The sequence below is a fragment of the Artemia sp. Qi Xiang Cuo genome, chromosome 3 (genome assembly GCF_049724085.1).
Source record: "Artemia sp. Qi Xiang Cuo chromosome 3, ASM4972408v1, whole genome shotgun sequence".
NCBI lineage: Eukaryota > Metazoa > Arthropoda > Branchiopoda > Anostraca > Artemiidae > Artemia > Artemia sp. Qi Xiang Cuo.
Window position 1 is genome coordinate 62,477,811 of NC_142796.1, and position 13,156 is coordinate 62,490,966.

General features: G+C 32.7%; 1 protein-coding gene across 9 annotated transcripts in view; it reads left to right on the top strand.

Moving 5' to 3' along the window:
* The window catches only part of LOC148954385 (myosin heavy chain, muscle-like), a 120,041-nt gene that overhangs the window by 63,960 nt on the left and 42,925 nt on the right, over positions 1 to 13,156 (top strand). For 5 of the 9 annotated variants that reach the window (XM_089086364.1, XM_089086365.1, XM_089086363.1 and 2 more), the window contains exons 17-19: positions 1,155 to 1,272; positions 6,734 to 6,851; positions 11,982 to 12,118. In XM_089086364.1, coding sequence (XP_088942490.1) covers positions 1,155 to 1,272; positions 6,734 to 6,851; positions 11,982 to 12,118 — 373 coding nt within the window. Of the gene's footprint in view, positions 1 to 1,154; positions 1,273 to 6,733; positions 6,852 to 8,291; positions 8,410 to 11,981; positions 12,119 to 13,156 lie in introns of all 9 variants that reach the window. The other 4 variants (XM_089086367.1, XM_089086366.1, XM_089086372.1 and 1 more) reach the window with 1 other exon arrangement.

Consider the following 13,156-nt stretch of genomic DNA (forward strand, 5'->3'; position numbering starts at 1 on the left):
ATTACTTAAAGGTTTTCAATTTTTAGCGACTTTTCAATAAATCAAATTGAAATACTTTAAACCCAGTTTTACCAACAAGTAAGGGAAATTGACTATAAAGCAAAAACAAATTCATACCATGGACTGTAATTTTGTCCCTTGAGTGAGCGAGAAAGACAATTAAAGCTCGAATTATAATTTCAAATCAAACTTGTGATTTGATTTAGGAATTGATCAAACAAAAATTACTGAGTGATAAAATTTTTCAAAGCACCAAGGACACTAAAATAAAAACTGTTTTGCTCTCTAGACCCATCTTTAGTCCTATTCATTCCTGGAAACCATTATTTTCTTATAAAGATTTTTATTTTGGTTGCTTCAAAGTTATCGAATCGCATAATCAAATCAGCAAAACTGATTAGTCAAATTTGACAGTACTTTTTTTCAGTAAAAATTTAAACATTGACAGTATGCTGAATCCTAAAGACTACTGTGCCTTCAGAAGAAAGTTACATTTTTTTAAGGTGTTCGGTGCCATATATTTTAGCATATTTTTGATGGTTTTTCGTCATTTTTTTAGCTGTGCCCTCCCCCTGCTACCAGAAACTGCACCTATATGGTTGTGTAAATTTTCACGTACTCAACTCAGAAAAATATTATTTAATTTTCACTTTCCTTGGTACGATAACAGTTTTTCAGCGATTATTATTAAAATATATGAAAAGAAATTTATCATGTATTAAAAAAAAACTGGTTTTATAAGAAAATATATTATAATTTTGATTTTGACCTTTGTTGTGTACCAAAAAAAAAAAAAATATATAATGAAAAGCTCCGATCTTCAGCCTAATTCAAATTGTCCCATTAAAAAAAAAATATTAAAAAATTTCAATCCCTGTTTCTTAGTGACTGAGAATGTGTTTACTTTATTAGATTTTTGTCCACCCATTTCACTCCTCCCCCTTCACTTGCTATTAATCCTCACTAGGTTATGTTGTAACCGTTTTTTTCTGTTTATCTTCTTTAAAAATACTCATATTCATTTATACTCCTCCACTTTAGTCGTTAGGTGTTAGAAAGCCCATTGGAAAGGAGGTGAATGTTCATGGCCACTTTTCGTTTTACTATTATTCTTCTTCTTCTGAAAGATATTCAGTTTTACTCCTCCACTTTAGGTGTCATTGACTCTCACTTGGTTATGCACCAGTTGACCTGTAACGGTGTACTTGAAGGTATCCGTATTTGCCGTAAAGGTTTCCCCAACAGGATGGTGTACTCTGATTTCAAACATAGGTAAGTATCCTACCCGAAGTGTATTGTCATAAATACTCACGAGGGTGCGAAATGTAGTGTGCGCTTTTGACACTGGTGGATAGATTTGCCGCAATCAAAATTTAATTATCTGATTCAACTGTCATAAGATTTAATTCCTTTGTGTTTTTCTTGCTGAAAAAAATAATAAAAAAAAATTAAAGTAAACGGTTATCTACAAATATACCAAAACTAAAATATAGAAGCAAAAATTAAACCGGCTGCTTTACCTTACCTAAAATTCATTTCTTTGATTTTTCAGCTGGAAACAGAATAAAAAGACGAAAACATAAAGCAAACGGTTATCTCCAAATATACCAAAACTAGAAAAAGAAGCAAAATTTAGTCAGCTGATTTACCTCATCAGAAAACTTTTACTTGGGTTTTTCAGCTAAAAGCACGAGCAAAATGTAAGCGGTTACCTCCAAATATACCTCAAAAACAGAACAGAAGATCTTTACTTGATCCTAGGAGAAATTTTCTATTTTCAATGTTTCAGCTACGATGTGCCCAACAGTAAGTTGAAACCCCCTTGCCCATCCCTAAGGGGAAAATTTTGGTGTTAATACTCCCTCCCTAACACTTAACATCTGGGTACGCCCCTCTCAGTAGTTACATTTACTACTCCCATTTGTCTCCTAGTTAATAATTATATCTTGTACATAGAGGAAGCTCTCCTACGTTAAAAAAGGAGAATGCATTCTTTGTTTACACTTATAAGTATTTAAAAATTTGGAAGTTATTTATACAAATGATGTATGACATTTATTATATACTTTGTCTATCTAACAAAACAACAAACTTATTTTGTATTTTTTCAATATAACAATTTTACTTACTTAGCATTTCATCTTGTTGTCTAAGGGAACCGTAGAAAACTTGAAATTTGTCTATATAAAAACAAAGAGAGTACAGCAAAAAATGTCTTAAGAAAAGAATGCAACAATATACTGTGACATATTTAACTCTCAAATTGTATTTAAGTGTCAATTGTAAACTTCTAATTCTCTGTATACTCCAAGCTTTCCTTAATTGAACATATTGAGCACACAATAATAGTATAGCTGATAATTTATTAGATTTTTGGTAACAATATGATTATGTAAACTCTAAAAATTAGTTATTTTGGAGTTATTATTTTATTTTTAATTCGTTTTTGGTAAAATTAAACTAAAATGTTGTTTAAAGTCAGGGATTCATGGGTTTCAGTTTTGATCCCGAGGTAACCTCGATTTTTTTTTTCGCGCGTCTTTTCTTTATAGCCAATCGAAGGTTGAAATAAAACTGTCCTCTTATTTTAATGATGATCCTTTTTCAGCATTAGTTTTAATTTCCGTATGTTCTTATACATTAATCAATTTTTGTTTTAAAATCGCCTCCTTCAATGTAAAAATAATAATAACGAAAGGGGGTATTAGGAATCGTGTCTCCCTCCCCTCAAAAAGGGATAGATATTTCTGTGATTTTTGCTATAACGTCATGTATCTCTCATAATTATGATCAATCTTGTAAGTTTTTTTACAAGATTCCCCTCATTCTTCGAAAAAATTCCACCTGAGGACCCCCCCCCCGGATAAAATTTTGCCAATATGCAAAATTGGGCAGCCAAAGAGACAGTGTGACGAATAAAAATAATGAAGAAAAGAAGAAATTTTGGAATATTCAGCTTATATTCCAAAACATAGACAGAATGTGTGGTGTATAATATCCTATAGTATTTATTTTGCATTCTTATTTATTCAGTTGCTTTTTTCGTGCTTTGGGGGGTTGAGTTAGCATAGCAGGGTAAAAAAAAAAAAAAAATTGAAAGTACTAAATTAGTGTCAACTTCAGAAGAGTTGTCCTGATGGAAGTGCACTGAGATAACAGACGGTGATTAAGAAGTACGAATAATTACTTCCCGTGGACTTGGTCTGGTACTGACCGGAGGATTCGCTAGCCAAGAAGTTTTTTCTAAGCGGGGGGGATTGATTTTACCGACCAGCTGGTCATTTTACCTACTGATTTAGGTGATATTACTATTAAAATTACTTGATTTTTGTTCTTTACCGTCTGAGACTGAACTTCTTTCATTGATTTTATATCACATCAACCCTTTTACCGATTACCTTGTGCCACTATTCTACCAACTCAAGTTTTTTATCCTACAGTCTGAAAATAGTGGAGGAGGGGCGTCCCCCCTCTCCCATAAGTGACACCCCTGAAGACAGGTATAGCACATGATACCAGTTCATTCCTTGCTATTGAGAACGCGTCCACTAGGTGTACTTCAGAAGGTTCTCCCTTCTGAAGTACCTTTAAGTGGCATTTCTTTTCTAATTAATTTAAGTAAAAAGGAGTTGAACTCTAAGTCAGTTCCAAGGAAATTTAGATTTGACAGAGCTCTTCATTCCAGATAAGCAAGCAGTAGTTTAATTAAAAGAAGTTTTCAAAAAGTCACAAAACCCTGTTCACAAAAAAGTATTGGGTATCCTCCAATAGGCGTACATCAGAAGGGTTTCCCGTCTGAAATATCTTTACTCGTATGGACTACTCGAGTTTTCAAGAACGAATGTGCAACCGTGCGGCACGATTTTCCCGCAACTTGGAATCTCTATGGTTTTTTGATGTTTTAAATGGATAGGCTATCTCATAATTTTTGGTCAATAGCAACTTGGTCGTCCATGGTGCAAAATCATAGTTTGGTGCCACAAAATGACAGAAAATGCCACTTTCCCATTTCACACTATTTTAGGTTACTTTAAAAAGGTTCTATATCTTTTAATCTCCGTTCGAGTGGACCCTCTCCTGATCTTCTAGTGTCATCAGTACGATCACCCCTGGAAAAAAACAACAAAAAAACAAAAAAACATATAAACACGCATTAGTGATCTTTGTTCTGGGAAAAATACGAATTTCACATTTTTGTTGATAGGAGCTTTGAACTTCGACCTAAGGGTTCTCTAATATACTGAATCTAATGGTGTGATTTTCATTAACATCGCTTGCGTTTTTGGGGTTGTTTCCTCCATCTGTTGAAAACTAGGCAAATATTCTCAGGCTTGTAGCGTTTGATGTGCAACACAAAACTTAATGAAATTTATATATTTGGAATCAGCAGAAAAATTCAATTGTATTGAAGCATTAATTGTTATCAAAATTATGGTTTTCTTATGGTTTTGGTTAGCCTGCTATTGGTCTGAGTCATTCCTTGCTTACTGATTCTACAGTACATATTCTACTTGTATTTTGGAATATAGGTAGAATATTAGAGAATCCCTTCTTTTCTTCTATATTTTTATTTATCTTAATTTCACTTTGGCTGGTCCCTTTTATATGTGGGGAAAATTTCGCAGGTGAATTGCCGGGGAATAATTTTTCTGGGGGGGATACTTCGGACCCCAAATAGAATAATAATCTACGTGAATGTAAACATAGGATGGGAACGGTCCCTAATTTTTCTCCTCGTTGAAAACAAAATGAAAAAAAAAATTAAGAGGGAAAAATTAACATTATTATTTTTGCAGGCCAAAGAACTGTTTTTGCGGGCTGACTGCCTAGGTCATTATTTTTTATTGGCTTAGGAAAAAAGAAATTGATTATGCTTCATATGGCTAAGTTGCGTAACTCAGAGTTTGTGCAAGATCAATTTTTTTTCTCTTTTGCTGAAATTTTATTTGCAACTTTTTCTAAACTTTCGACTCTATCTAGTGTGGGCTGCGAGACATGAGTTAAAAAAATTATCCTCTAAAAAAAAGAAAAAAAAAGAAGGAAAAACGCCAATGTGTTTCTTTATTTGTTTAGAAGGTTTGTTCTGCTTTCTTACATATTGTTTTTACCCGTTAACACAAAGTGTCATCAGTTTTTGACGTGGGTCAGTGGAGTGACTCCTTAAGCTCAGCGAGAGTTGACCCAGCTCTAAATGGGTACCTGGAGAAATCTGAGGAAGGTAAACAAGAAGGGTGTTCGAAAGCACAGGATGGCTGGCCCTCATTCCCCCATTGCACTTCCCGGCTAAAGGGCCTTGAGACTGAAATCAGCACCGCCGGTTCGGACTTTAAGAAGTCTAGTGCCATCTCCTTTACCTTCTTTTTTTTTTACTTCATATGGCTTAATCAAGCTTATCCTGTATTAAGTGAGGAAAATTTAAAAATATATTTTCTTATTTGTTTAGAAGGTTTGCTCTGTTTTCTATTACTTGAATATTTCTTTTCTTTCAGATCTAAGTTTTTGCTTTGATCCGACCAATGTCTTTAAAGTTGCTTATACTTTTTTTCTCTGTTGTATCATCAATATGTATTTTATTTTATGTCTAACAGTCTTCGCTTAAATGTGTAACTGCTTACTCATTATCTCTTTTTTTGGAAAATTTTTTTTTCTACCTCTGTTTTCTAATGGAAATGTATTGTCGACCATACAGCGTATCTGACTTTCACAAAAAATTACTCCAGAGCTAAAATAAGTTTAGCTCTATATAAATATAGAGGTCTATAGCTCTATATAAATATATATATATATATAAATATATATATATATATATATATATATGTGTGTGTTTTATTTATTGATTATTTTTTGTAAGGTTAAGGTAGCTGTGCTTTTGGGGAGGAAGGGGGGAATCTCTTAGATAGTAACTTGTATGGTTGAGGGATGTGGTTGTGTTTAAGAGTAAAGCAGGAATCGGATAGCATGACTAGGAAGAACTGTTATTTTTTTTAAGGGAGTAAACGTGCATTTTTTTGCATAGAGATGCGTATTTATGTTTATTTACTTATATTTGTTTTAATGAAAAATTATTTAATCTGAATCTAATATGAATCTATATATATATATATATACATATATATATATATATATATATATATATATATATATATATATATATATATATATATATATATATATATATATATATATATATATATATATATATATATATATATATATATATATATATATATATATATATATATATATATATATATATATATATATATATATATATATTTCGCATCATTCGAGTTTTTTTCGTTTTGGTTGACATAGTTTCATCCTAGTTCGATCACAGTCCACTCTTTTTCACAGAACCTCTAGCGATCTTGTCCTAAACTCCGGGGATCTGGGAACCGAGGCTTAGAAATCCTGTGTAGGACATACTGACTCATTTTTATCTCAGTCATGATTAGTCCCCTTTGCTTTTGTGAAGGAAACGCATCCCTTTAAGTGGGCCTAGAAGATGAAAACTCTCTAGCAGACTCCTAAGAGCTCAATATTTTATTTGCTCAAAAATGTAGACTCCTAAAGAGACTCCTAAGAGCTCAGTATCGTATATGTTCAAAAATGTATCAGATACACTTGTTTTTCAGTCACGACGATATGTTTCCATACTAGAAAAAATCGTTTTGTTATTTTACTTGCTTTCTGTTTTTTATTCGTGTATTCTTCTTTATTCTTTGTGAAATAGGTACATGATTCTTGCCCCGAACAAAATGAAGGCTGCCGGTGATGAAAAGAAGGCTTCACAAGTCTGTCTTGAAGAAGTCAATCTGAATGTTGAACTCTATCGAATCGGTCACACTAAGGCACGTAACCTTTAAGAACCCAAGTTGTCATTAGATGCAACCAATAGCTATCCTCAGTTAACCTACACAAGGAGGGGGGGGGGGCTTCAGGCAATCATCTCCTTCCCGAACAGTGTCGAATGTCTTAAGAATTTTCTGTGCTTTCCCCCTAATCCTCCTTTTTCTTTATAATTTGGGTACTCGAGTCAGATTTCTCCGTACTGTGTGACTCGTATGTAGGTATGACTTTTATTACTACTCTTGTCCCTAATTTTGCCTCCTAACCTGCTTCCTTTGTCTAAAACCCCGCCTTCGTTCGTCTTCTGTGCATCATATTCTGTCTACATACTTCCATCTGTTGGTTGTACACAGAGTGGCCGTATGTGCAACCGCTCAAATATAGTGAGAAATTCAAGTCTGCTATTGGATGAGATCGTAATCTCTGCTCTAATATTAACCAAGTAGACAGCACATTTTTCAGCCTTTTCTGTTTTAGTATTATCACCCATCCCTTCTAGACACATTATAGAAAAATCACTATTGAAATTGGAAACTTCTTATTATAATAAGGCTGAAAAATCAAGGAAATCCGATAGAAATTTACTAATGCCATCTAGCAGTTTTCAGCATAGTTATATTGCTGTCACGTAAAAGGTTTTAGTTGAATTCCAATTTTTATTGTTTAATAAATGATGAGTAGATCATCAAAGTTCTCACATCATTGTTCTATATGGCAGAAAGATGGCGTCTTTCACGTATTTTGCTAACATCAGCGAGCTGTAAGATCTTAGAACAAAGATGAGTTGAAAAAATAATAATCTTTGGAGAAAGATGAAAGATCTTAGTGCTAAAAAACAGCCCTAATGTTTGCTCTGAACCAGAGAAGTTTCCAAATAGTGTAGCTTGATAGTGTATTTAGTTTAAGTATTTTGTAGCTAGATGTTTTAGTCATTTGTTTATTGTGTAGCTTACTGTTTGTGTTGATTGTGTTTGTAGCCTGCTTGGTTAAAATAAGGAATAGAATATGTGGATCTTTGACATGTTGGGATATAAATTATGAAGCAAAAAAGGGTCAATTTAATTCTAAAATATTTATTTTTGTTCTAATCTATGTATTTTTATTTTTGAATCTGTATTTTTTACTGATTTTATCGGGGTCGGTTTCAAAAAGTAACTTTGGTTTGGTTTGTTATGGAAATTTGCAAAGTCCTGTTTAGATTTTTGAACTCTGTAAATTGAAAACTTTTAATTAGATTTCTAAATTTTTCAAATCTTCTTGAGCTCGTGTTCCACCATTATCATGGTTGTTTTACTGCGAGGAATTACTTTTTGTTCCCTTTTGTTTGTGATGGTGGCAATAATTTTAGAAAATCTCTTGAAAACAACCTCTAATTATGGTTAAGTCGTGAAATTTGGGTATCTACCATCTTCTCATTTAATTTAATGCCTATGAAATTTTAGATATGCTTTGTTAGCTTCGCAGATTGCAAAAAAGCATGAGGACGCGAAAAAGGCTAGTGAAGCGATTTTAGAATTTGTTGGACTGGACACTGAAAAATATCGATTGGGACATACAAAGGCACGTTTTCAAAATTCGATTCTTTTCACCTTACCTCCACTTTTTTCTATTTCATATCTTCCAATTACAAAAGTAACACGACCTATTCTTATTTTAAACTGGTTAAAAAAAATCATCACTAATTCATCTAACTAATTCACTAAATCATCACTTTATAATTTTTATAAAGTGATCTATCCTTAATAATTATAAGATATCAAATATAATAAAATGTTTTTATACTGCCAATTCAGGAATAAGGGCTGCCCACTATCTGCTACTGGTGCCACTTGCTCTGACCTGTATAGCATATCTTGCACCACTTGTGACTGACTTGTGAAATTTGTGGTGCACACCGCTTGGTGATCACGATTTTGACAGGTAATACTTTGATCCTAGACAGTGCCAAGAAAGTATAATGGATTAGGAAATATACTCATCCCCCTATCCACTGAAATCGATATTTGTTAATATGTACCAAATCTGGTCGTTTATTTGTAATAGTTATTTTAACCATTTGGAATAACTGCCTTTTTAAGTAAAAAATATATTCACTAAAGTTACACTTATTTTAGCACTTGGTAATAATCCTGAAAACAAGTATTAGCTTTATATGTTGCCTATCATGAAAATATTCTTAATTAGAGTTTTCTTAAATTTTCACATTAATTATTCAATTAAATATTCCATTTATTTCTAAAATGAAAATATGTCGTGTTTTATTCTTTGCCACATAATCCTAACTTTCTTTTTACTATATTCCCTTTTTCATTAATTTCAGTCTTTTAACATTCCTTTTTTCTTTCCTAAGCATTGAATAAAGTTTTTTTTGTGTTTTATTTTCTTTTGCATTAAAAAAGATAATGACTATTTTTTTTGCATGCCTGCAATCAAGGCCGTAGCCAGAATTTTCGTTCAGTGGAGGTTATTTTATTCGAGGGGGGGGGGGTAAAAAAAACTTTAAAGAACGTATAAAAAGTTATATGCACCTTTGTTACATTTTTACCAGTTTGACGAAAATTCGGGAGAGGTGGGAAACCCCAAACCCCCCCCCCCCCCTGGATACAGCCTTGCCGACATATATGTTTTCTTTTCTATTAACGGTATAGTTTGTTTCTTCCATGAAATTTATTCGTCTGCTATATCGTTTTGCAGATTAATAACGTTTATATTTTCCATTTGTTTATTAATTTATTTTTCACTCTTTAATTTTCTTAAATATTTAACTAGGTATTCTCTTATAAACGCCCGTCTTACAAACAAGCATGACTGTCCCAAAAAAGCAACAGGAGCACTGATTGAGTATACTCAACTAGATCCCTCTCAATGGCGAATTGGGCATACAAAGGTTATTTGTAAACAGTACATTAGCTCTCTTCTAGAATACCTTTCTTAGATATGTTTTTATATGAAATCTTGGGCTTATTGGCAAGCTTTTATAAAAAGTATACATAGTAGAAATTTATTGACGGCAGTTTGGCCGCAAGAAAGAAATCTAAAATATATATCTTAGACCCCCCCCCCCTCGCTTTGAAATACCTTTCTTAAAGATGTTTTACTATGAAATTAAGTGTTTTTGCCATATTTATCAAAAAAAATTTCATAGTGGTTTAAAGGGTATAAAAATGGTACTTAACGAAATTAATTAAGCCTTATTCTAGTACATGTCTTTAGAGATACATTTGTCTCAGATTTTAGATTTCTTTTATATTTTTTTATTTTAGATTTTTTTTAATAGGAGCTCTCCATAGTCGCGGTTTTGACATAGAAAGGAAACCAACAAAGGATATATTAGCTCCTTTTGGAATAACGTTTTTAAAGGTGTTTCAATATCAATTTGTTGTTTTTTGCCATTTTTCTGTCGGAAAAAAAGCTAGGTTGTAGTGTACTGGGTATAACAGTATCTTAGAAATTAACCAACCTAGCCCTCTTCCGGTTTACGGTTTTTAGGGTGCATTAATATTTACTTATTTCTCTTTTCAATCAATATTTTTTAAAATTAATTTAATCACCTTGTTGAGCCTCACTGTAAATTATGTCACTTTTTGCCACAAGGAAGAATATAGCTATCATTTATTCCTTAAATCTACAATTTCGAAGATTTACGAACTGTAAGTTTTCAATTTTCGTCTTTTATAGATGGCGGTAATTTGAAAAAATTTAGCTGCATGGTTTTAAATGTTGCATTGTGCTTGTTTTAAATTAGCAATAGTTTTGGTTTTTGTTTTTATCGTCCGTTTTTGTGGACATTGTAGTTATAATTTTTCTCGTGTTGTCTATTTTAAATAGGATTTTGTTTCTAAATTTGGCTTTAGATCTATTTTTGTACGCTTATTAGATAAAACTTAATTTGAATTTATTTTTACAATATATCTCAATTTGAACGGGAAAGTGCTAAAAATTATTATTTAGAATTTTTTCCTTTGTCTACTTATGTTAATATTTATGAATATGCTTTTTATTTTATTGTATACAGAATTACCACGAGTTTGATAAATCTAAATCCTTTTTTGAATTAAACCAGTTATAAAAAAGCCACATTTCATTTAGTTAATTTTTGCCCTTTTTTTTCATTCCACATTTTGATTTTTTAATGATATTGCAAAATCCCTTAAGGTTATTGCTCCGATTTCCTTTAGATTCCCCCCCCCCCAGACAAAGAGGAATGAAAGTTATAATCCTATTGGGTATAATGTTTTCCATCTCAGTTTCATGTCCTCACCATTTTCTTTTTTTTAGTTTTGTCTTTTAGTCTAATATAGGGTAATCTCAGAAAAGGTATAATTCGAGGTCAACACATTAGAGGGAAAGGAGCGGTCATATTTGCGTGCATCTCTGTTATACTAATAGTTATATAAAACTAACTGTGTATGGATCAATTAATCTTCCCACCTTGATCTTATCAACAAAAATTAAAAAATGTTTAGCATCAGTTAAATAGGGTAATTTGTAATATCTTTTTTCTACCTTATTCTAAAAAAATTTCGTTGTTATTAATCGATTAATAAAAATAGATTTTCTTCGTTTTCTTCGATATTTTATTAAGTTTTAAGTAGGGACTGATCTAGTTTAAAATTTAACTTAAATGCATTATACATATAAATAAATATGCATGAAGAATTCATTAAAAAGGATCTGGTGGTTATTACTAGCTCGTCTAAAATTGTAGGTCTCAAATTTTAGAAGGGTTCCATAATCCTTGATCTCTTCCTTTACTGATAACTTTTGCAATCTAAGACTCTATATTACTTCTAGCCAGTGGGATACCCAGACCTTAATTGCTTTACATAAAATATAGGAAAACCATAAGAGTTGGAAAAATTACTGGGCTCAGCGCAGTGTTTAACTAAGATTTTTTCTTTGGTTTTTATGATTTAAGCTTTAAACTTTGTCAAAAAAGATTTAAAAAAGGGACTAAGGAAGTGGGTACAGAAGTCTTGAAAAATTGAAAATAAAATTTATTAGGAAGACTATGAAAAACTTTGTCTGGGCTCAGCCGTGGCTCTTAATGCCGGTGGCAGCATGCCTCTTTTTCCAACAGCTTTTCAAATTAAAATTTGTTTTTATTTAATTTTTTTTTTTCACATGAATAGGTTTTCTTCAAAGCTGGTACTTTGGGTCAGCTTGAGGAAATGCGTGATGACAAGCTTGCTCAGATTATTACTTGGCTTCAGTCTGTTGTCCGTGGCTATGAAGCTCGCAGGGAGTTCCATAAACTGAAAAACCAAAGGTTTGTAGTGCTTAAATATCTAAAATAGAACTCGAATAAGGACTTAGATGATTTTCGTGATAAGCAAAACATTGGAAATATTGACAAATTTACATTAATTATGCAATACGTTGATCTAAGGCTATAGATGCAACCTAAAGTCCTGTCTTCCTTGATTTTAAATTTGCTATCCGTGATTTGGTGTGTATTTAGTAATTTGACCTTCATAGCTGCGTATTGAATACGAATTTATATTATGGATCATGGGCCATGTGTAGAATGAAACCAGCATTTTGGTCCCAGAAAAGTAGAAAATATAGAACATTGAAACTTAAACTAATTCCATGCCTGTTTTTCGATGCGCTGAATTAAAGTGTTCCGTTGTTTCTGTGTATTTAGGAAATGAAACCCAAATGTAAAGAGTATGGGAACCTGATAGGAGTGGAATCTCAAGTTAGCCCTGAGACCTAAGAAAAAAGGAACCCTTACGCTATCCAGTCGAATCATAACCTTAGTTTTAAGAACCTATATAGACATTGCACTATTAGGTCTCTGTAGCCTGCTATGCAGAACTTAACATAGAAATGGACTGCCTACTTATCCTTAAGATATTATTCTCGGTAAAGCTTCGGTATGGAGACAATCTCTGTTAAACTTAGAATTGGTGTTCCACCAAATACCCCGAGTGCCAAGAATAATAGTATGGCCTCAGTCATGAGGCCATAGTTGATGGCCTCATCAACTTCTGCTGAAAGTTGATGGTCTTAAGGTACTGTTACATCTACAGTGTATGCTACCTTTTCCGGCTTGACCCTCTGTGGCATGAGTCAAATAGGTTTTCTTGATAAAGTAGAGATGTTTAGTCTCGATGTAGTCAACAAAAGAACCTCACGATCATGACGCTTGACTTGTGCCCCATGAAGAACCGGACATGGCTCCAGGACAGGCTTGATTGTTTCTGGAAAGTACATGTTTGTACCCATGCCTGCACATGTTTGTTGTGGGGAGATGATTATGCTGTTTTGTCTTGTAGATTAAAGTTGAGCAATTAGATGGATA